The sequence below is a fragment of the Eucyclogobius newberryi genome, unplaced genomic scaffold, assembly GCF_026437365.1.
Source record: "Eucyclogobius newberryi isolate DKJ021-1_F unplaced genomic scaffold, fEucNew1.0.hap1 SCAF_13, whole genome shotgun sequence".
In the NCBI taxonomy this organism is placed as follows: domain Eukaryota; kingdom Metazoa; phylum Chordata; class Actinopteri; order Gobiiformes; family Gobiidae; genus Eucyclogobius; species Eucyclogobius newberryi.
Window position 1 is genome coordinate 20,490,382 of NW_027315757.1, and position 24,928 is coordinate 20,515,309.

Below are 24,928 nucleotides of genomic sequence, written 5' to 3' on the forward strand. Positions count from 1 at the left end.
AATTCACGTTTGATCTACAAGTGAGATTACTGCAACACAAGCTCATGTTTGTCGAGGGGTCCAGAGCGCCGCCTTTTCATTTGTGAGAAGATATGATCAGAAGTGTTATTGAAAACTGCAATTCAACCTCGTTTGTCTCTTTGGAAACACGCGGAACAGAAAACACGCCGCGGTGTTAAACATTAAGCGGAACACACCCATAAGATGATAAGAGAGCGAGACGAGGCTTTGCAAAGTGTTGAAACGGCTCAGTGCAGTCGGCGTTAATAACTTTAAAACGGTGAATCACGTCTGTGGTGGATGTGCACATCAAACGCAGACTCATTTATTAAAGCCATAAGGGTTTAATGCAATAGGATTGTCATGCAAAGTTGGAAAAAATATTGTTCACTGCACGATTGTTGTTTGCTCTCCCGACTCCAGGTGGATGGAAGTCGTATTGCGTCAGAATTAATACATTTAACCATAAAAAATAAGAGATTATAATAGCAATAGCGCTGCAACAATAATCTTCCAGACTAATAATCGTTTTCATGACTGTACAGACTCTGAAACACATACAAATAGACTTTTTATGACAAAGACAGCAGTATTACTACATCAAAATGTCAAAACAGAATACATTATTTCACATTTTCTTCATTAATACACTTTATTCGTAAAAAATATCTTTCTAGAAGCCTCGAGTCACCATATTTCAACCTTCATTTGGTTAATAATGTGTTCAAAAGTCTCAATGTGCAATAGAAATAACCACTGATCACTGACCACGTATCAAACGTATTCTTATATATTGTTAATATTATTGCACTTTCTTGATTCTCAAAGCACTTTACGAGACACAGATTAAGTAATTTCTTCATCAGAAAGCAATTTGTTGCCATTCTGCGCCTTCCGACTCCAACAACGACCAATCATCTGTGTCTGTTAATCGGCACAATTTAAGCGGAGTTGTTATTTTGTTCGTTTGTTGTTTTTGTTTTAACCTATTTTGACTATAATTATTGTACATGTTGCAACTTGACATTGCTTTCAGGGTTTATAGGGTTAAAAACACACAAACATATCCAGGATGTGATCAAATTGGGAGATAGTGACAAAGTCTTATCTCCATAGTCATCAGACCGTTTACCAGAGTATAAAAAATGCATAATAGAGAAGAAAAAAACATCTACAAGTCGCACTGGAGTATAAGTCGCATTTTTGGGGGAAATGTATCTGATAAAATCCAAGACCAAGAACAGACATTAGAGAACATGGTGAATAGATGTACGTATGCTAACGCTAACACCTTCAGCTACATGACGCACAGACAGAACTGTGGTAAGTGTCTGGTATGTTAACGTAACATATGAACAGTTATTCAGATAACTATAGCATAAAGAACATGCTAACAAGTTTACCAAAGCATCAGTTTTACCCCAAATCACTAAATCCACTGAATTCTTCTTCCTCTGTGCCACTTCTAAACAACTCCACAAACTCCAGAGGAAGAGGAAGTGCAGATTCTTCTTCTGCGTCGCTCAGAGCCTAGAGCGCCCTAGGTGAAAATAATCAACATGTGAAATGCGGTTTGTGAAATCAACAAACAAAATGATATGATAATGTGTTAATAATATCACATATAAGTCGCAACCCGGCCAAACAAAAAGGTGCAACTAATAGTCCGGGAAATACGGTAAACCGCCTTTTCTCTCATGAAGAAGCAGTTTACAAGTTATTTTCTGTGCACAAAGTTGTTTTTGCACCAGATCCTAGTCATTTTGAGAGCTTTAGCCAGCGCCACGTCGCACATTTAGCTGATTCACTGATACACAGAGCAAGAATCTCTTCAGTCGACTCCAGCCATCGTCTTATTTGAATCCCGTCTTTGATTTTCTTACTTTGCACTCGAAATGAAAGCCCGAAGGAGTCGACTGACAGTAAAACACATTCATCTCATCTGATTTGCACAAGTGACTGCAAAACCACACTTTTAGATTCATTGTTTGCATCATAATCCTCAGTTTAAGTTACGTTGCGTGTTATGTTTCCGATTGCAGGGTCCAACATCTGCACGTCTCGAGGGGTGACCACTTGCCGTCAGTGCCTGGCCGTGGATCCGAGCTGTGCCTGGTGCTCGCAGGAGGTAAACGCGCCGCGACGGCTGCTCCGCGGAGTCAAACGTGTCCGGACAGAAACGCCATTCCTCTCCCGGCGACGGCCTGTCCGTGCTTATTCCGAGAAACAATAAGAGCCAAGTTTTCTGTGTCAAAAGAACAAAAAGTTTTCGAACTAGTTTGGACCTGGTTCTATAGTCGAAGCTGTTTTGAAAGTGGAACCGCTCTGGTTTGACGTGCAAATGTTTTATCGTTTGTCAGATTGTTGCTTCATTTGGTGTAGGGGTGAAAGAAGGTAATAGATGAACCACGACTGATTGATAAATGAAATAAAGTCATCAAATAATCGTTTACTGGTCGATATACAGGCTCCAAAACACATCACGACCAAGAGAAGAGGTGTCATTTCACAGCCAGAGATATAATTACAGGGAAATGACATGGAAAGTGACATTTTAACCTTTAACGAAAACATATTTTGACTGTAAATGTCCTTAATGTGCGTATTATGATGTTCTCATTTTGAATTTATTTTGTGTTTTACAGATAAATTATAGTTTTACACCAATCGAGCAGTAATATGTGGAGAAAATGTTGAATAATCTGTTGAAAATGACAGGAAGTGACATCACACCAGGGACACTCATTCCAGTCTTTCCAAGTTTATACAGAATTTACACAAAGAAACAACTTTTTTGACTCTCTAAACATTGATTCAACAAAATAATGTCACTTTCTTACAATTTTATTTGCCAAATTTAAAATAAAGTCACATTAGATGAGTTTTTGCCCAGTGTTTGCTGGGTAATTTCTGAGTGTGATATTGATCTTAACTGCATTTTAGTTCAATGAGTCGTCCAACTTCAAGCAGCTTCACTTCAGCTTTATCTTGGTACAATTTTAGTCAAACTGTAATATCAACAGGCCTTTCGCGTTCTAAAGAATAATTACTCAATGAATCGATCAGCAAAACATTATTAGTTGCAGCTCTAATTTGATGCGATCGTACCTTGGTTAAATATTGATCATTATCGGTTTTACATCAGTCAAGTGGTTCGTTTAGGAAGAACTGTTGCACATCAAAATTGGGACTAAACTGGGACAAAATTCGGAGCTATTCCTGGACTACAGCAGCCGGGACTGAACCAGGACTTTAAAACGGGACCAAACCAAGTCTACATTGGGACTACACTGGGCTCAAACGTGAGACCTTGTGCCGTTCATACTTCACACATGCTTTAAACGTGCTTCAGTTTAGTTTAGTCCTGATTTAGTCCAAGCCCCTGACCTGGTTTTAAAAGCCCGACTTTATTCTACGACTCTATTATTCCGTCTGATTTTGCATGTTTATGTTTCAGTGTTGTAATGTTTCTTGTGTTTTCCCTGCAGGAGTTTGGTAAAGGGGGCTCCCGTGCGTCCCGCTGCGACCTGAAGACAAACCTGGTGGAACTGGGCTGCGGGTCTGTGGAGTTTCCCCTGAGCACGATGGAGGTCTTGGCGGACGCCGCGCTCAGCGACAAGGCGTCCGGCAGCACCGCCACGCAGATACGGCCTCAGAGAATACACATGGCGCTTCGGCCAGGTACGAGCTGCTTCCAGAGACGGCACATGTGGAAAAGACTTGAATGTTGAACCAGATACTGAACCAGATACTCTTTTAATCAAAAATATATATATATATATATGTTTGTAACTTTTAGATTTGCAATATCAGAGTGTCGGAATGTAGTACAGTTATTCCAGCAATAGACCTCGTTGATATTCTTTCTTTTTTACTAATTTATGAATAGAAATGAAATAGTCTAGATTTATCTGTCTTTTTGCAATTTTTCTCATTCAAAACAGTTGCTCTCAGTTTGCAACTCGAAACAGATTTTGCGTTTGTTTGTATGTCTGCTAAACAACAACTTTCATTACAAGATGAAGTAATCAGCCATAAAAACAATGATGATTTGTTTGTGTAAAATATAGTAGTAAGAAGTGTGTCGATATTTGAAATGTTTTTTTTAGGTTTTTTTACATTTATGAACGACAATAAAATATTACAAAAATTAACAACAATACAACCAGAAAACTAACAAAAAATACCCCTCTAAATAACTAGTGATAAACAACATTGATCAACATAAAAACTGACATAATTTTAAAAAAAAAAAAAACTGAAATCAACAGCAGTATTTCCAATGTGTTGTAGTAGGGCATGTATTAATTTTAAAACATTTTTTGATTCATTACATTTTATATGATTATTCTTATTATTTATTTATTCTTACTATTTTTTTATTCATATTTTTTTAACATATTAGTGTTTCATTGTTGTTAAAGCACCTGAGACTGTGAAGTTTATTTGTCCCACAATGAGAAGCTTACAGTGTTGCAACGGAAAGTTCAAGAACAGCAAAGTATGCAATCAAAAATCAAGATATGAAAAATAAGCTAAAATAGTGTTTGATGTTTCCCAGGCGACAGTAAACGCTTCACTGTGTCCGTCAAACAAGTGGAGGATTATCCCGTGGACTTGTATTACCTCATGGACTTGTCCTATTCCATGAAGGACGATTTGGCCACACTCGTCACCCTCGGCAACGAACTGGCTCAGGCCATGGGTAAAACCACCAGTAACCTGCGCATGGGCTTCGGGGCGTTTGTGGACAAGACCATGTCCCCGTACATGTACACCTTTCCCCCCGAGGCCCTCGCCAACCCCTGCTCCAGGTACGTGCTGTTCCACCTCAGTGTTCCACTCACGTCACAGTCTTCTCCAGGCTTTATGGAGCTCTAAAGTCTCATTCACTTTAAAGTCCGACGTGGTTTCAGAGACTGTCAGGCATAATGTCCTCGTTTGTACCGTCCCATTTGTCCCAATGTCCAGCAAATGTGTCCATTTTCAATTCAGTGCATAAGTTATTTGTTCCGTTTGATAAATGTCCAATGTTATTTCATTCCAGTCCTTAACAGTTCTTTCTGTCCCATCACACATGTCCCCTTGTTATGGCTTGTTTAACTGCAGCCAATAGCTCCACAGGTGGAATCAACGGTTTCTATTGATGGCGTTTTACATTCGACACATATTGTTTGAGAGTCAAACACACAGTCAGTCCAGTTTTTATGAATAATAGTCTCAATAGTCCTAAACCACAGGGTGGATTAGTGTGTCTGTATAACACATGTCAAAGTGCCCATCATTCAATGTGATACAAAAAACACATTTAAAATGTACAATTTAGCTAAACTTCGGCTAAGTTTCTTATTGTTAAGAGATTTCAAATGAAGTTATAGATCTTGTGGTCATTAGTTACCACATAGCTGATTTGCCCAGAGCAAACTTTCAACCTTTTAATAAATATATTTTTCGGAAAGTCAATGGGAAAATCAAAAGTGAAATTTATGTGGTGAACGTTCATTGTTGAGCTCCATAATTGAACTGGAGGCAAGTCAGAATTCTACAGTGGAATCTGCTAAATATGTAAATGAATATGAGTCTTTCACTTTGTTTATGTATGGGTTATCATTTTATATAATAATCATTTTATGCTTTTGAAAGTGTTTTCATGTTCAAATGATAGTTGATCACTAACTTGCACTTCATTCAGTCATTTTCAAATCTTACACTTGACGTTTCTTCACTCATTATTATCATCATCATCAGTTTTACTGAGTTGATATAACATTCTCAAGAATGTTTTTTATCAATACATAATGATCTATTTATTTTCCTTCCTGTTTTTATCACTTTTGCAGCATCAGCGAAAAGTGCCAGGCGCAGTTTGGCTTCAAGCACGTGCTCACGCTGACGGAGACTGTGGCTCGCTTCACTGAAGAGGTCAAGAAGCAGCAGGTGTCCAGGAACAGAGACTCTCCAGAGGGAGGATTCGACGCCATCATGCAGGCCGTGGTGTGCAAGGTGTGACCAAACGACCTGCAAACGACCTGCAAACGACCTGCAAACGACCTGCAAACGACCTGCAAACGACCTGCAAACGACCCGCAAACGACCTGCAAACTACATGCAAACGACCTGCAAACGACCTGCAAACGACCTGCAAACGACCCGCAAACGACCTGCAAACTACATGCAAACGACCTGCAAACGACCTGCAAACGACCCGCAAACGACCCGCAAACAACCTGCAAACGACCTGCAAACTACATGCAAACGACCCGCAAACTACATGCAAACTACATGCAAACGACCCGCAAACTACATGCAAACGACCCGCAAACTACATGCAAACGACCCGCAAACTACATGCAAACTACATGCAAACGACCCGCAAACTACATGCAAACTACATGCAAACGACCCGCAAACTACATGCAAACGACCCGCAAACTACATGCAAACGACCCGCAAACTACATGCAAACGACCCGCAAACTACATGCAAACTACATGCAAACGACCCGCAAACTACATGCAAACGACCCGCAAACTACATGCAAACTACATGCAAACGACCTGCAAACGACCTGCTAATTTACCTGTCGTCATGTGCACATTCAAGGAAGAGGGCAAAATTGACAAACATGAATACGATTATCATCTGCTATAATCTGCTAAAATGTGCACGTTAATGTCTTAGTTAAAGAAGACATAACATGTATTTTTATGGTACTTAGCATTGAACTACAACATATGTAAATGATTTGATTTTGTTTTTTGTAAACGGCAGCGTTCCTCTAAAAAGTAGAGCAGTTGACTTCCTGTGTCAAACCACAAACCTTTAAGAGCGCTAATGCCTCTCTCTCTGCTCTCTCCGCTGCTATAGGACAGGATCGGTTGGCGCCCGGACGCCTCGCACTTGCTGGTCTTCACGACGGACGCCAAAACCCACATTGCGCTGGACGGACGCATCGCGGGCATCGTCCAACCCAACGACGGACTGTGTCACCTAGACGACGACAACGTCTACAACAAAACCACGGTGTTGGTAAAATGAGCACATTCACCACTCTCATGCTTTAGTTATTATTTTTATTCATTTTTTGAATTCATACAAAGACAAATGCAACTGTACTATAAGAACAAACCCCAAACCATTACATTATAAGATATAGGAAAAACTGTATCCATGGGTTTCAGAATTATATAAAGTGAGGACTTTTTAACCATTTTAAACTAAATATTACACAGTTTGAATGAGAAAATAGCCAATAATTCACAATTATCCGCTGAAATGTGCACGGCGTCCCAACTATGAAGGATATTTTGTGTTTTTATTACCAATGGTTTTATTTTACACTGAATTTATGCAATTTAATTTTTTGCATTTGAATTATGTGAACTGGATTTTTTTAAACATCCAATCCAAAGTTAAAAATAATACATTAATTCAATATGACGGTGATGTAAAAAAAATATCAGTGTTATAAATAATAATACAATGTTTTAAAAATCTATGGAAAGAATTTAATGCTTTAATATTAAGTGTGTTTTGCAAACCAATTATTTTATTGTTTTGTATTTAATTAATATTTTTACATTATTGGATGTTTAAAAAAATTCCGTTTGCATAATTCAAATACAAAAAAATTTAATTACATGAATTCAGTGTAAAATAAAATGTGCTTTGGTAATAAAAACACTAAGTAACATTAATTTTTTAAACATACAATACAAAGTAAAAAATATTCATTACATATGACAATTATGTAAATAAAATCTGTGTTAAAAAATAGACTGTTTTCAAAGTCTATGGGAAATAATAAAATGCTTTATTATTCAGTTTGTACTGTGTTTTAAAATTTCAGGGTGTTTTGTAACTTTAAAAAAAATAAAAAAATAAATTAATATTATTTGTGTTTTTTACTTGATTGAATGTTTAAAAAAAAACAGTTCACACAATTCAAAAATGCAAAAAAATTAAATGACATAAATTCAGTCTAAAATAACAGCTGCTTTGGTAATTAAAAAAAACACACAAAATAACCATTGAACCGGAAACAATGCAAAGAAGTGTTAAACTAATAATATTTTAAATCAATATCTGACTGTCCCGTAAAAAAAAAAAAACGATTCTGCAAGTGTTGGTACAGGTTGCCTAAAACAAGAAGCTGAAACCCAAAGATAGTTTAAGATAGAAAAAAGAAAATCACATGTATTTTGTAGTTGTTTCAATACAGACATAATTACGTTAATCCAGTTTTTAAATAAATGAAATACAGACTGTGCACATGTTTTGACTGCTCTGTTTGCATATATACTCATAATGTCTTTCCAGGACTATCCCTCTTTGGCGCTTATGAACGAGAAAATGTCCGAAAACAACATCAACCTGATTTTCGCCGTGACCGGTTACGTGGTGCCTCTGTACAAGGTAAACAAACCGCCGCCGCCATGGAACAACAAACTTCACGCTTGAGGCAAATAAATCAGCGTTTGCGTTTCCCTCTCTCAGGAGTACAGTCAGCTCATTCCCGGGACCACCGTGGGAATGCTCGACCAGGACTCTGGGAACGTGATCGGACTCATTCAGGAAGCCTACGCGGTAAATACAGAGAAGAGCGTCGTTGTGCCGCTCGGTCGTCTTGACAACCCAGCTCACTGATATTATTTTGCTTTCCCAATTTCTGACGTTCGTTGATCCACACTTCGGACAAAAAAGTACTTTCTCCTTGATGTTGTACACGGCATTTCCCTAACATTTAATCTTTCACAATCGCTAGGCAATAATATAAGCTTTCATTTTCTTTCTCAAGTTACTATTTTTCACTAGCTTTATGATATTAAGCTTTCTGAGTGAAAAACTTAATCCGACAAAAACAGATTTATAAGTAGTTTACGTTCAGGTGTATTGTTTGGACTATTTGGACTCAGAATCATGACCCTTTCATTTCTTAAAGTGCCTATAACAGGTTGGACTACTCATCAAAGTAAATTGCAGTTAAGATGAATACATTTTGAGTTTTGCTAAAAATTATAAAAATGTTATCCAGAATAGCTAATTTAATAGATTTATAATTTCACTTCCTGTTTGCAATTGATGACATCACACTAGGAAATTACCCAGCAAACACTGGGCAAAGAAATGTCAAAATTGTTTTGATTTGACAAATATAAATAAATGAGAGCAACTTTATTTTGTTGAATTAATGTTTAGAGCAGGGGTGTGATCGTAAAAACCTGTCATAGGCACTTGAATAATCACAATTGTCGGTTAACCAAATAATCTTGACGTCACTAGACTTTATGTTCAAATAGTCAAGTTTAGTTTCTGTGTATTTGAACGCATCCACATAAAACAAGCTGATCCAACTGAAAAGACACAGCAAAAATAACCTCTCTGTAAAGGCTAAAGGGTCAAATCAATATTAGGAAGAAGCAGAAAAGTAAGAAGAATGTACATTAATTTATTCTGGCTGGCCACCTTCAACTACGGTATTTTCTGCTCTAGTTTGAAGCTCAAATGTCATTGTAACTTGTCATTTCTTTGCATCTCGGACAGAAAATCCGGTCTAAAGTGGAGCTAGATTTCGTTGATGTCCCAGAAGAATTGAACTTGGCCTTCAATGCCAACTGCCTCAACGGAGAGGTCATCCCTGGGGTCAAATCCTGCTCCGGCCTCAAGATAGGAGACACCGTACGTACCCAATCACATACCTACACATCTTACGTCATCAAAAATACTATAGTGCATGTTCGTATCCAGAAAACCCCCCAGCTACGATGCAAAGTGTTTATTGAAATACGAACAACATGAACCGCACAAATGTACAGAAATGGATGTGGTTTTGGGGCTTCTGGCGATAAGGGCTGTTGGCTGGAGGGTTGGAGGGAGGGGCACGAAGTCACAAACTCCGATGTGTGTGACCCGGATGGTTAAACAGTGTGGCCTGCAGGAAGGAGCGTGAAAGGGGTGTGGTCCTGCTCTCGAACTTAAGATAACAAACGCATCTTCATTTGACTAATCGTAACCAGTCAACATGAAAAATAACTGTAGTTGTATTTTGATAATCATAATAATGCATGACAATAAGGCATGAACACATACGAAAAAACCAAAACAGCGGAATTTTTAAATCGAAATGTCAAAAAAAGGCATAAACAATTTCGGATTTTTATCGATAAGTACGGTTTATTTGTAAATATTCTCTATCTAGACGCGTTCAGTCACCATGTTTCAACCGTTATGTGATAGTGACCGTCCTTATATACACACGCACCACAAAGAATGCTGTTAACAATAATTCTATTTAAATATCTTAAACATATCTTGTTGTCCAGGTATCTTTTAATGTGGAGGCCCAGTTGCGCAGTTGCCCCAAAGAGAAGAGTCGCACTTTTAGAATCAAACCCCTGGGCTTCAAGGACTCCCTAGAGGTCACCGTGGACTTCGCCTGCGCCTGCGACTGCGAAGCCAGCGCTCAGCCCAACAGCGCCCTCTGCAGCCAGGGCAACGGCACGTTCGAATGCGGCGTGTGCCAGTGCGACGCGGGCAGGCTCGGGCCCCGCTGCGAGTGCTCCGTGGAGGACTACAGCCCCTCGGACGACGCCAACTGCATCGCCAAGTCGGGCGGCGCCATGTGCAGCGGGCGGGGCGACTGTCTGTGCGGCCAGTGCTCCTGTCACTCAAACGAGTTCGGGCAAGTGTGGGGCCAATACTGCCACTGCGACGACTTCAACTGCCTGCGCTTCAAGGGGGCGCTGTGCTCCGGTGAGTCGAGAAAAGCACTGGTTTGACACACTGGTTAAGCCTCGGTCAACGCTTACTTTTAAAATTCAATATACGTGTTTTTATATCCAATTAAATTCAAAATGTATGCAAAGTGAGCAAGCAAAACCATGCAGTTCAAGTTGGCGTTGCGCAGTATCACTTTTACTATTATTACAATGTTATGACACCGTAATAACATAGTAATAGGAGGGAAATTGCATGGTAACTGCAATAAAAGGAAGAAATTGCAATGAAATATCACGTAAATACCTTAAAGAAGACAATTTATGCTTTTGTCTTCCACATAGTTTTAATCTGTAACACCCGTGGATCGTTATTTAACTTTTGGGACATTGCCATCAGCAAAACAGCTGATAGAGAAGAAAAAACATATATAAGTCACACTGGAGTATAAATCCAAGACCAAGAACAGACGTTTCATCTTGAAATGCAATTTAAAATAATAACAGATTAGAGAACATGGTGAATAGGTGTACGTATGCTAACGCTAACACCTTCAGCTACATGAGGCACAGACAGAACTGTGGTAAGTGTCTGGTATGTTAACGTAACATATTAACAGTTATTCAGATAAATATAGCATAAAGAACATGCTAACAAGTTTACCAAAGCATCAGTATTACCCCAAATCACTAAATCCATTGAATTCTTCTTGCTCTGTGTCACTTCTAAACAACTCCACAAACTCCGGAGGTAGAGGAAGTGCAGATTCGCTGAGAGCCTAGAACGCCCTCTTGTGGTTGCCAGTGTGAAAATAACAAATAACATCACCTATAAGTCGCTCTGGAGTATAAGTCACAAGTAAGTTGGCCAAACTATGAAAAAAGGTGCAACTTATAGTCCGGAAAATACGGTAGTAGCTGTAGTAGTTATTACGTTATTTCCTTCCTATTACTATATTATGACTGTGTGTCTACGTAGAGTGCTACCATGAATTATAGGTATGTTATTTGTCCAGGTTCACAAATATAATACAGCTGGAGGACTTATATCAGATGCATGTACGCAACAGGATCATTACCAACCTTTTCCTTCCCGTTTCTCGTTAAATCTCTCAGAGCCGTTTCCAGTTTCTCGGCGCTGTGTGTTGCACTGTCGCCTTTTCCTTCCTTTGTCCATTCAGAGCCAGCGCTGACTCAGATCCTCACGTCTGTAAACACCTCGCTGCGTTTACATTCTTACTGTAGCTAAGCCTGACTAATCAAAGTCAACATCGGGACACAGCCGGGAGGATTAGGACTCCGGTATTTGCCTTATTTCACAAACTGAAGACAGACTGATGTTTGCCCATAACGTCTCATCATTTGTTAACTGTTATTCATGCAAAGCTTCAGGAGTACATATACTAGTTATAGTATACTGGTACTGGTATTGGTTAATATCAAGTACTGACAGATACTCAAGGCCATGGTATCGATATCAGTATCAGAACTGGAAAAGCTGAATCGGTGCAGCATTATTTGTTAGTTACAGTTGCATTACATTTGACTGGGATTGTCCAAAAAACTAATACGCGTTTGAACACATATTTATACATAAACGTAGATAAATCGGACAGTATTTGACCTTTCCTGAATAGTTCTAGAATGGTCCTGATCTAGGCCTATATTAGACCTAGGAAATATCACTATCGTAGCAACCACAATGATTATTTTGAGCTGAAAATGACATTCTATTGTGTGTGTAGTATCATAGCGATATCGGGTGTACAGCCTTTTCCTCAGTATCGATATTTTGATCTCACACTTGGTCGGTAGTACCGTATTTTTCGGACTATAAGTTGAACCTTAGTTTTGGCCGGGGAGCAACTTATACTTATATTTATACTTATAGCGACTTATGTGTGACATTATTTGTTATTTTCACACTTGCAACCGCATTTCATACTCCAGTGCGACTTATATATGTTTTTTCTTCTCTATTATGCATTTTTTGGCTCGTGCGACTTATACTTTGGTGCGACTTATAGTCCGGAAAATACAGTAATAGTGATTGCTGTAATACCATGCACATAGTTCTAATATGTAGTTCGTTGACTGCTTGTGCTTCTTCGTAAGTAATTTCGACTTAAACCATAAACGCCTGAATGTGCTTGTACTTCAACCGCTTCAAACGCGTGACCATTATTATCCCCATAACAACAGCTAATGCCAATATCTTCTGTTTAGAAACTCGACCGCGATCAAGTGCACTCAGCTAACGCGCTCAATTACTTTTGTGATTGGGTTCTCGCCTCACGCAGCGGGAAACAAACCCTTCCGCTCTCGTCGTAATCGCCCTAATAAAACGTTAACAGCCGCCTGGTGTCGTAACAGCCTGGACCCGCTGAAGTACAACAGCGCGCACGAGACGGCGTCATAGGAAAAGAGCTTAACTGGCCCGTCAGATTAAAGACGTGCGGTTATTTGTGTCATTCTGTGAAGTCATCGTGGCCTCGCATTTAACAGGAAACAGTCGCTCGAGGATATGTTCTTCTTGTCTCTGTTGTGAGATAGTTTTATCGTTGCAAGACTTTGACATGTTCGGACATCCATCGTCACCAGAAGCTTTACTGTTGAAAACGTTAAGAAAGCATAAACACATATTTCATTCATAAAGAAACAAGTGATTCTGACTTTAGAACTACTTCATTCATTCTATAACTCTTTAATTATAAGTTAGTAATTCTGAATATTTTTAATACTGTTTGTTTGCTATGGATGAAATCTGTGTTCACGCTTTATTAAGGCTTTAAGGTGTAATTATTGTTGTGTCGTTTGAAGAGTTTTGTGGGTGTTATTATGTCTCCTTTGAGTGTGGTGCATGTTTTAAAAATAGAGTAGACTGTAAAAGGTCCAACGGTGCTTTTTTTGGTGGGTAAAAAAAATTTAAAATTAGTTTGTGGTGGATTGTACTTCATAAATCAGCGTTTTCAGACTAATCCAGATAATCGATACTGAAGCTGTATCGATTCTGTATAACGTAACAAAAGTAAGTCAAAGTGGGACCTTTCCTGAACTAAACCGTATCTTACAGTACAGAAACGACTTACCGTATTTTCCGGACTATAAGTCGCACCGGAGTATAAGTCGCACCCCGGCCAAAACTATGAAAAAAGGTGCGACTTATAGTCCAGAAAATACGGTATATTGTTATCGAAATTGGTAGTGAGCCTTTTTTTAAATCCAGTTTGAAATGGCAGTATCATGACAACACTTTTTTTCACTTATAAATGACAATATACGGTAATAAAACCTATCCACGTGAATAACAAGCTCCGATCAACGCTGCCATATTAGGAAGTAAAAAGCCCCATTCACTCATCGTTGTTTTGTTGCATTTGGCTGGATTGCGCTAAACGTGGTGAGTAATTTTCACCAGCTAAACCTGTAGAAATGTCAGAGTACAGCGGGGTGTTGTGATGAGGTCAGAGGTTCACGTGCAAGTCGAGAGGTTTTTCTAGGAAACGCTTATTGAGTCATGGCGACAGCTCAATCTGTGGAATATGATCTTTTTTACACCTCAAAGTTGTGTCCATGCTGTTGCTTAAATCAGTCTGCATCTAAAATCCACATAGTACTTGCGCTGAGTCAGTTTGGAATTAGAATTAATCCAGCACTAAACCTGGACCGGGCCTAACCCAGGTCTGCACCGGGACTGAGAGTGTGAAACCAGATTCAAACCAGGCTACGAACCGGAACCAGGACAGTCCATGAATCTGATTAAACCTATAAACAATTATATGGAGCTCAACCGGAGTAAAAATCTGGATTGATCCACATCCAAACCAGAACAAATCCACAAATCCCGCTCCAAACCAGGATTAAACCATATTCAAACACAAAGTTGCCTGAATAAAAGGAGGATTAAAGACTCATTTCCATAGATTTTTACTCAGAAACAGCTTCTAAAATCTTAAGTTACATCATTGCTGTCTGCATTTTTGTGAGTAGTTTGACAAATTGTGTAAAATGTTTGCAAGTGTATGAAAATGTCCAAAAAACAACAACCTATAAATTGTAAATCAGTTCAAAGTGTGTACGCTTACGTCACTTTTGATTTCCATCTTTGAACATATTCACAGTGTCTCTCTCAAGTTCAGTTGGAGATACAGTACGTCGTGACCCGGAGCCCTCTTGTCTGGATATCTCTCCGTTTCGGCCCCGGAGGTTGTTGTTTTCCTTGACTTTGCCGAGGCGTGTGGAGAAGAGAGAGAGAGAGACGGGAGTAGACAAGCGTGGCCCCGGGGCCCGTAAATATTAGGAGAGAGAGAGAGAGAACAGGAAGATTTGCATTCCTCCGCTGGCACTTTGCCCAAGATGTACTCAGCGCTCCGATCGGACTCGTTTGATCTTTTATCCCCTTTTCCGACCGAGCAGAGACGACTTTAACTTGTTCTTGTATGTCGTCCCCTGCTCTACGGCCCCCGCGTGTCCCCCGTGTAAAGCCGTGTGATTGGCGAGTGACTGAACGTGGGCTTTTATGTCACTAAATCAACACAAGGGCAGTTAAACGGAGAGAACACGCAGAGTTCATAATAGTTAGTGCTTTGTAGTGTGCTGATAATACTGATGTGCAAAATATGAATACCGAGTATGTTGTTGATAGTAAAAGATGCTGCAGTAAAATAAAATGTAAGGTATAAGATTATATTTCTGCACATTTTGCATTTGTCATATAATGAAACCTTAACAAATACATTTAAGACATGTGTCCGGATACAGTACTCCAGGAGCATATCGAGATTTTATATTTGTCAATATCACCCACCTCTAGTAGTAGTAGTAGTAGTAGTAGTAGTAGTAGTAGTAGTAGTAGTAGTAGTAGTAGTAGTAGTAGTTGTTGTTGTTGTTGTTGTTGTTGTTGTTGTTGTTGTGTAGAAGTTGTTGTTGTGTAGAAGTAGTTGTTGTGTAGAAGTAGTTGTTGTGTAGAAGTAGTTGTTGTGTAGAAGTAGTTGTTGTTGTTGTGTAGAAGTAGTTGTTGTAGTTGTTGTGTAGAAGTAGTTGTTGTGTAGAAGTAGTTGTTCTGTAGAAGTAGTTGTTGTGTAGAAGTAGTTGTTGTGTAGAAGTAGTTGTTGTGTAGAAGTAGTTGTTGTTGTTGTGTAGAAGTAGTTGTTGTTGTTGTGTAGAAGTAGTTGTTGTTGTTGTAGTAGTAGAAGTAGTTGTTGTTGTTGTAGTAGTAGAAGTAGTAGTTGTTGTTGTAGTAGTAGAAGTAGTAGTTGTTGTAGTAGTAGTAGTAGTAATGGTAGTAGTTGGTGCTTCTACTTCCTCTCTCTTCTTCATTGTTGTCACGTGAACTCCGGACGCTGTAACTGTCCCACTGTTAACCATTAACCCCGGGCCCGAGCCTCAAAAGGCACAAAGCTTCTCTGTTGGTAAATAGTTTAGAGATGTAGAGAAGTGTACTTTGGCCCCCGCTGCCGTTACTTCACCACCAGATCCTTCTCCTGCTGCGATAGGACTTAATCATGAATGGGTAAATCCTTCTTGGGGCCTCCTGCTAAAATCCACGCGGCGCAAACGGATTTAGAGTAAAGTCATCCCCAAAAGCTCACTACAGGGTCATAAAAACTCATATCAGCTGTGGACCGGCACTTTTGGGACTGAAAAGTTATTGTACTGAGCGTTTTTTTCACCCAAAACGTCAACATTAGAAGTTTAAAGTTCAACAAAGCCTATCGCAGTAGTAGCAGGAGTTGATGTCGATGTCACCGGCGTTTGTTGCTCATTTTCTCTTAGGACGGACAGAGTTTTGCATCGATAAAAGAAATTCCGTGGAAATTCCCGTGCATTTATAGCTCTGAGATCGATGAAGCGCTGTAGCTGGATTGGACTTCAGAGCCACCGTAAGTATTTGGGCCTCAGAACTCCTGCTTCGGACGCGATGTATGGATACTTTTGGTGTATTCTTTCATGGCTTAAGCGGAAAATGGTCAAATTTCACAACATTTGGACATTTATGTTGGATAATACTGTCTTTTGTCTGCGTTTATTTCTTTTGTTTTGTCTCTTTGAGCGTTGTGTTCTGTTTCCTGTGTTTCTGATGCGTTTACGTACATTTTAAAACTGAAAAAAGAAGAAGAAAGAAACTGAAAATGCTCCTCCGTGATAGAAAGTCAAGCTTGATAACGTACATATATGAAAAGTACTTACCTTTATTTTTCTAAAATGACTTCGAGGCTCGAGCGGTTTGACACAGAAAGTTGTTTTAAAAAGGTCAAACAAATGTGTTAATATTTCCCAATTCCTTGCACTTTGTAACTCTGAAAACACAAGTTACTGTCATCAGAACTAAATATTAGATTATTTATACATCTATTTATTCATTTAATTTGTGTGTTATTTACGTTAACATAAATGACCATCACAATCAAAAAGGAGCAGAGAAAAGTTGAAAAAAATCTTTTAAATATCTGCCCCTTTATTGAAAAAAGAAACAAGATTTTTTTAATTTTTTTTTAATTATTTTAAATAATAGTTGTAGCTATAGTAGTAGTAGTTGTAGCTGTAGTAGTAGTTGTAGTAGTAGTTGTTGTTGTTGTAGTAGTTCTAGTAGTTGTAGTTGATTTTTTTATTTATTTTTAATTATTTAATTCATATCATTTGATTGTTATTACTTTAAACTGTTCATTGAATATAGAGATAAGTTGATGTGTTTGAATTATAATCCAATGAGTTCCAACGTTATACTCCAGCCACAGATATTCCCTTTTGTTTTTGTGTGGTCCGAGCAAAGGGCATTATCTGATTATTCTAGTTATCTGATTATTCTAGTTATCTGATTATTCTAGTTATCTGATTATTCTAGTTATCTGATTATTCTAGTTATCTGATTATTCTTCTCTGTGTAAACGTGCCCAGTGAGATAAATAATAATAATAATCACGCAGCAACCGGCTTGTTCTCTGTTTGTAATTTCAGGCCCTGATTAGTTCTGACGAGACATGAGACTTCTGTTTGGTAATGAGCAGAAGTGAAGTCTCTTGCTCCTGCGCCTTCAGGAAGTCCTTTGTGGAATGTGGTTTCATAACTCATTACAGGGCATTTTTCACCGTGAATCATTTCCTCTGTTTGTCACGAGGAAAAGAACAATTAAAGGATTTACTGTTTTTTAAACATACAGCAACAAAAACGTACATAAAACAAACTTACTTGTGGAAAGAAAAATATATAATAATGATAATAGTACAAAAATAATAATAACAATATTAAAATAAATAAAATACAATAAATACAATAAATATTGATTTTGCTTAAATTTTAGCTGCTTGGAGCTGGGCAGGACCATAGAGAACTCAGGAGAAGTAAAAAAATGAATAAAAAATGTGCAGGTAATGAGGTAGCATCCAAAGGAAAGAAGTGTTAACGCAGATTATGGCAAAAAGTAAGTGTCTCATTTTGTCCATTGTTTGTTAAATTAGTCTTTTTTCAAACTGAGTGCGGCGGTTATTTATAACTGCATATTTTTCAACAACATTGTTACACTGGCTTTACTTTGACTTTGCGATAACAGAGTCATGGCACTTCTATAAAACAATCTAATAGCCATTTAAATTGATCGCGCGTTCACGTCAGGGCCGGCCCAAGCCTTCAGGGGGCCCTAAGCGAAAACATTTTTGGGGGCCCCTCACCACGTCATCAGAATCTGTTTTATTGCCATTGTCAGTAAACAATTCACATATGGGAACTTTCTTCAACGCTAACAAAGCGCACCAAAACGCGAGGGCATCTGTTTGCCAGTTAGTTTATTCTCAACACCTCACAAGCTCAAATATTGCTAACTTAAATCCCACAATGCAACTTGGTATTCCGCTGACATCACCTCTACTCCCTGAACAAATAACACACGTCCCAGATATGTTTTTGGGCGTATTTGTGGGCATTAAGGGTCGACAGCCACATTAGCAGTTTAAATTAATGAACAGGGGGGTCTGGGGGCCCTCCCCCAGAGATTTTCAGACCTTTTTTGGGTCTTCTGGTGCATTTTAATGTGGTCCAGCCGGCTAAAGTAAGAGTAAAATGTTGAGGTTGTAATGCTATAAAATGAAGATGTGATGAAACTGTGCCAGGAGAAAATGATTAAAGCCAGTTATTAATACATTATGGTACTTAATTACTCAATACAATATTGGCTATGAAAAATAATTTTGATCAAATTGATTCATTTTAACTGAAAATGTAAAATTAATAGTTATCCTTACTAATTTATCTTTTACAGCTCCCAACTGTTCCTTCTTGCTAAAGTGACAAAACAAGTTATATTAAATTAAACAAATGGCATAAGCATTGCTTGATTAACAATTAACACTGATAAAACAGTGCAAACATGTTATTCCCAGAGAATGAACAGAACGAGAAGTGAAGGTCCAAACCTCGCTATAGTGAAGAGACTGCGTTTCTGCAGCTTTGCCACTTTTGTATGAAAATATATAGTATTATTCTATAACAGACGTAATTATAATATGTCTGGTTATTTTTCACTGACAATTAATTATAATTTATAACAAATAGTTTAATGATGCTTTTTAAATAAATTGAAATGTTTTATTGCTCTATTAAAAGTGAATTAGAATATAAATGTTTGTTCTGATCAGAACACCACACACTGGACATGAAACAATGCTGCGATGTGATTGGCTGATGGACCTTACGTGCATAAACCTTTACGTTCCTCTCATTGCACTTTAAGAAGTCAAACAGACATCACGAGTCACGATTGATCTCACACATGGTGATGTGAGAGAGAGGGACGCAAACTCAAACCCGCTCATCTCTAACTGAGGCTGCAAAGGGGCCCGGGACAGGGGCCCGGGACAGGGGCCGCACACTGTTCACTCCAAAGTTTCACGTCAGAGGTTCTGGACGAGACGGCGCTCGTCCGGATCTCCGCCTCTTAGTGACCGGGGCATAGACGCCCCTCCCCGGCCTCACCTGCAGCTGACACTACGGGGCTGGTGTAAATGTGAAGCTTATTATCTTTCATTCAGACACATATTGTGCGCGGGGCAGAGCTCTCGTCGCCTCCAGCCAGAGCGAACTAACGTGACAGAATCGTGTTGTTTCAAACAGCAGCATTAACCGTCTCTTTGTAAGAGAAGTTCAATACCTGGAGAGTGTTGTTGAGTTTGCAGTTTCTTTACATCGTCAAGAAGTTTCTTCTTTCGTTTTTCGGCATCGGGGGGATATATTCCTCTGGACATGAGGACCACGTTGTGTTGTGTTTATGTTTTGCTCTTGTTCTGCTCGCGCACAATGAAGTTGACCAATCAGCGCAGGTTTGGTGTCTTGGTTGCCAGATTGTCATTACAAATAAATGCGGTTTGTGCGTTATGTTACCGCTGTGTGCGCTGCCGCGCCAGCAGCGCCAGCAGCGCTACTACACTAGTGGCGCACGCTGCGCTTGCACTTCGCATACGACGGGTTGCCAGATTGGGGGCCCTATTAACGCCTCGGGGCCCTACGCGGCTGCTTAGTTCGCTTATAGGCTGGGCCGGCCCTGGTTCACGTTCAACACATCCAAAATGATCAACAAGTGACATGCGGTTGCCGGTGTGAAAATAACAAATAATATCACATATAAGTCGCTGGAGTAAGTCGCATCCCGGCCAAACTATGAATAAAAGTGCGACTTATAGTCCGGAAAATACGGTACTATAATTGTGACAGTTCTAGTTTCAGCGCCGTAAACCGCTTGTCTCGCCGCAGATCACGGAAAGTGCAGCTGCGGCACCTGCCAGTGCGACCAGGGCTGGAAAGGGGAGAACTGCAACTGCACCCGGCGCACCGACACCTGCATGTCGGACATGGGGCTCCTGTGCAGCGGCCGGGGCAGCTGCGAGTGCGGCGTGTGCCAGTGCACTCAGCCCGGAGCCTACGGGGCCAAGTGCGAGAAGTGCCCCACCTGCCCCGACTCGTGCACCATCAAACAGTGAGGGAACACAGCCTCGATTCAAGTTTTCATGTTTCTGCTTTCAATATATCTGTAGATGTTTTATTTCATATAATCCACTTGCAGTACTAGATTTTGTATAAGGGACGTTTTCTTCCCCAAAAGTAGCACTTACACACACCAAACTTTATCATCTTGTACATGATAAGAGAGATACAGGTGTCTTAAACGGGTAAGATACATAGAAAAGACAATGTCGACCGACTAATCGACTAAACGACTAAATGATTACAGCCCTAAATGTTAGATACTGAATCATGCGTGCGTTCAAAAGTATTCTGACTCTAGTTTGTCGGGTTGTTCCACTGCGCTTTCGTTTACTTTTGAACATGGTTTTGCTAATGCCTCTCCGGATTTTGTCTATAACGATAGCTTTTGTGCATTCTATATGGCTGTACTCAACTTTTTACTTTATTTGGTGTATTTATACCTGTTGTACATGTAAATTATAGTTTTACACCAATCGAATAGGTATTTGTGGAGAAAACAACAGAAAATTACAGGAAGTGACATCACACCACACTCATTCCAGGCAAAGTTTATGCATAATTTACTCAAACGTTAGATTAGTTTTCCTACTGAGATGTCATCAATTACAAACAGGAAGTGAAATGATAAACCTAGAAAAATTAAAAATGGTGAGGTTCAGCACTGACAACAAACATAATGACAACAAACATAATGACAACAAACATAATGACATCAAAACAACTTTCAAAACAAGTACCGTATTTTCCGGACTATAAGTCGCACCAGCCCAAAAATGCATAATAGAGAAGAAAAAAACATATATAAGTCGCACTGGAGTATTAAATGCGGTTGCTAGTGTGAAAATAACAAATAATATCACATATAAGTCGCTCCACAGTATAAGTATAAATATAAGTATAAGTCGCACAACGGCCAAAACTATGAAAAAAGGTGCAACTTACAATCCGGAAAATACGGCAATATTTTTCAGATTTGACCCAAAGAAGCAAAAAGAAAAAAAATAAACGGCGGCTTCAGGGAGATTAAACCCACTATTCTCTCCTGAATGTGTAGTCAAGGAAACACTCACACCGCATTATTAGTCACCGTTTTGAATATAGATTGCTTTCACACTTCTGCAGCCTTGTGGTTATAAACAAGTTAGAGATGTTAAAGATAGGAGGTGGAATATAGCGTGCGTGAAGCGTGACGTGCCATAGAGTCTGAAACTACTTATTTCCAGACCGGACCAGTATTACTACACACGGCGTAGTAATAATGCACGTTTGCTGTTTCCGTAGGCAGTGTGTGGAGTGTCAGCACTTCAAGAGAGGACAGTACGTCAACGACAACAGCTGCGCCCGAATCTGCCGGGACGAAATTAACGTCGTGGACAATTTGGGCAAAGCTATAGTCGCAGGTGAGCTATGAACATGAACTCTGCCCTTTCGTAGTCGTTCCCACTTCCTTCCTTCTTCCGTCTCTGTCTGATGTCACACAATCACAGCCTTTTGTCTCTCGCTCGGTTTAGTTTCCCAGAGCAGTAACGCGGTCAACTGCTCGTACAAGGATGAAAACGACTGCGTGCAGCACTTCCAGTACTACGAGGACGACAGTGGGAAGTCCGTCCTGTACGTGGTCAAAGAACCAGGTATGGGCTCAGCTGATTACTTGTAGTAGTAGTAGTAATAGTAGTAGAATGACTAGTTTATTTGTACCGTATTTCCCACGCTATAGGGCACACTGGATAAGGCGGCCTGTCTATTTTCGATCATGTTTCATTTATAAGGCGCACTGTCATTTTTGGAGAAAATTAATGGCTTTTAAGTGCGCCTTATAGTGCGGAATATACGTTAATACAGGAAAAGAGTCATGAGATCTGACTCAGTAAAAACTGTCCTGAAGCAAACAGGAAATGTTCAGATCATGAACAGGAAAACAAAAAAAACACAACAAAACCCAGACACTAGGACTGTCACAAGGATCCCTGTTATATGAGATGAAATATGAATAAATAAAGAAATAGATAATAATAATAAAAAATATATATATAATAAATTATTAAATAAATAAATATACAAATAAACAATAGATAAACAAATAAACAAATAAATAAATAATACAAATAAAAAATCTTTTTCACTTCCAAAGTTCCAAAGGGCTTCACACGAAAAATCAGATAGACAAACTATTGCACAATGTTAAATAGAAATGTTTTCAAATGCAAGTCAAAAGTCAATTCACCTGTCAAATGTCAAGAGGGAGAGCGTTCCAGAGGGCCCTCCCTCACACCTACAGGAAACAATTAGATGAATTGCATGGTACCAGCCGTGAAGAACTTTAGAAGCAAGTAACTGCATTTTAAAATCAATTCAAAATGTTGTAGTTAGCCAGTGCAGAGATTTAATAGTGTGGGTAATATAAGACTAATGGATTGTTATTACTGTTGTTATTAAGTACGTAAAGATGGCAGATTTGACCTTTAACGTTCCATCCCAATCTCTCAATAACTGACTATTAATGCTAGTATGAGAGAGCCCTTGAAGCACATCATCGATTATACTGCGCACGCAAATGAGATCTCTTCGTCCTTCGGGAGGATGAGGCGCTCTTGTTTTTAAAAGAGAAGGCCCCGTGCTTGTCGTAAACACATCGCCGCGGCATTAACCACACCTTTGGCTCCGCCCGTCCCGCCCCAGTTTGTCCAGAGGGCGCTGACGTGCTGGTGGTGTCCCTGGCAGTAGCCGGGGCCATTCTGCTGCTGGGGCTCATCGCGCTCCTCATCTGGAAACTGCTGATCACCATCCACGACCGGCGCGAGTTCGCAAAGTTCGAGGAGGAACGGGCCAAAGCCAAGTGGGACACGGTGAGTCACGGAGAAGGTTTCGCCGAGAATGATGTATACAGATGCAGATGGGAAAAAAGCAGAGTAATATATATATATATTTTGACACAAATTGCTATCTAGTTTGGAAGCATTAGTATTGGTTAACGTTACAGCATTTATTAAAACATTTTTTCAAATGAGTTTATTGTGAGAGGAAACATCGCAATTTTACAATCATTCACAGCCAAATAACAGTGAAATCTTCATTTTTTATGAAATTATGTAGGAAGGTTAGTGTCACATAAACAACCAGAAAGAAATAAAAACTAAATAAATAAAAGAAACACTTCGAGAATGAACTGAAATTACTTAATTTTACATTTATTAAGTCATTTCCATATTCCAAAATGGAAATATTGTCGGCTGAGATTTAGTGATTTAGCATTATATATTATTTAATGAATAATACACCCAAATGTACACAGTCCAGGCCTTGAGGACACTCAAAGATGCTTTATGTTGCATTAATTATATGCCATACCTGAACATTTTTGCCATCAACATGAACACGTTAATTTAAAATATATATATATATATATAAAACATTCCGCAAATCCAGTCCCTACTCAAAAATAATAATGATAATAAATTAACCAATAATAATATAAATCGCATGTTAATGGGACAAAAACAACAACATGCACACATATATACTGGAATTTATAGATTACAAAATTATTATGATTATGATTATTATTATTATAAAAGTAGCCTTTAGTGTCAAAAAAGGTTATAGTAGTAGTGGAAGTATTAGTAGAAGTATTAGTAATTCCAAGGGTGTTTTTCTGAAAGTTTTGCCTCTTGTTTTGCTCCTATTTAGCTCATTGCAACTGCACAAAGCAACTGGGAAAAACAAAGCAAATTTTTTTTACGACCTTCGTTTGAACACCAATTAACTTAAAACCGCTGTCTTTGTGCTTCATTTTGCAGACACACAACCCCTTGTACAAAGGAGCCACTTCCACCTTCACCAACGTCGCTTACCGAGGCAATTAGAGACTTTTCACGGAGGCAAATCTCAGGGGTCAAGACAGAGGTGGATGTAAAAATGTAGAGCGTCTGGGCGGAGGACTGCTGTGCGACTACTGGAGCTTAACTGTAGTAGCAGGAGGGGAGAAAAAAGAAGCAAAAAACGGTTTATGTGTGTTTGCAAATTGTATATTTTGTAAAGAGAGATTTTTAAGTGCCAAAAACTGCTGTTCACGATCTGTCAAGCTGCTGCACTCAAATGTGTTTTTGAGCATGCTGAAGATTAGCATTAGCCTTCCCAATGTACATAGTAGTCAGGAGAGTCAGGTTATGGCAAAGTGCTTTGCCCAAGGACACAACAACAGTAAGCGCGAATAATAAGAGCTGGAAACAAAGTGATAA

The 24,928-nt window shown here is 39.2% G+C and overlaps 1 protein-coding gene across 1 annotated transcript; it reads left to right on the top strand.

The window, feature by feature from the left end:
- The first annotated feature begins 2,047 nt into the window (after nucleotides 1-2,047).
- Nucleotides 2,048-24,651, top strand: itgb3a (integrin beta 3a). Its single transcript, XM_072442887.1, has 14 exons — nucleotides 2,048-2,128; nucleotides 3,489-3,681; nucleotides 4,562-4,814; nucleotides 5,841-6,003; nucleotides 6,868-7,029; nucleotides 8,320-8,415; nucleotides 8,497-8,586; nucleotides 9,544-9,678; nucleotides 10,323-10,752; nucleotides 20,457-20,679; nucleotides 21,972-22,090; nucleotides 22,202-22,321; nucleotides 23,370-23,536; nucleotides 24,488-24,651. The coding sequence occupies exons 2-14, from the start codon at nucleotides 3,585-3,587 to the stop codon at nucleotides 24,551-24,553; spliced, it is 2,121 nt and encodes a 706-aa protein (XP_072298988.1). The 5' UTR covers nucleotides 2,048-2,128; nucleotides 3,489-3,584; the 3' UTR covers nucleotides 24,554-24,651.
- The last annotated feature ends 277 nt before the right edge of the window (nucleotides 24,652-24,928 follow it).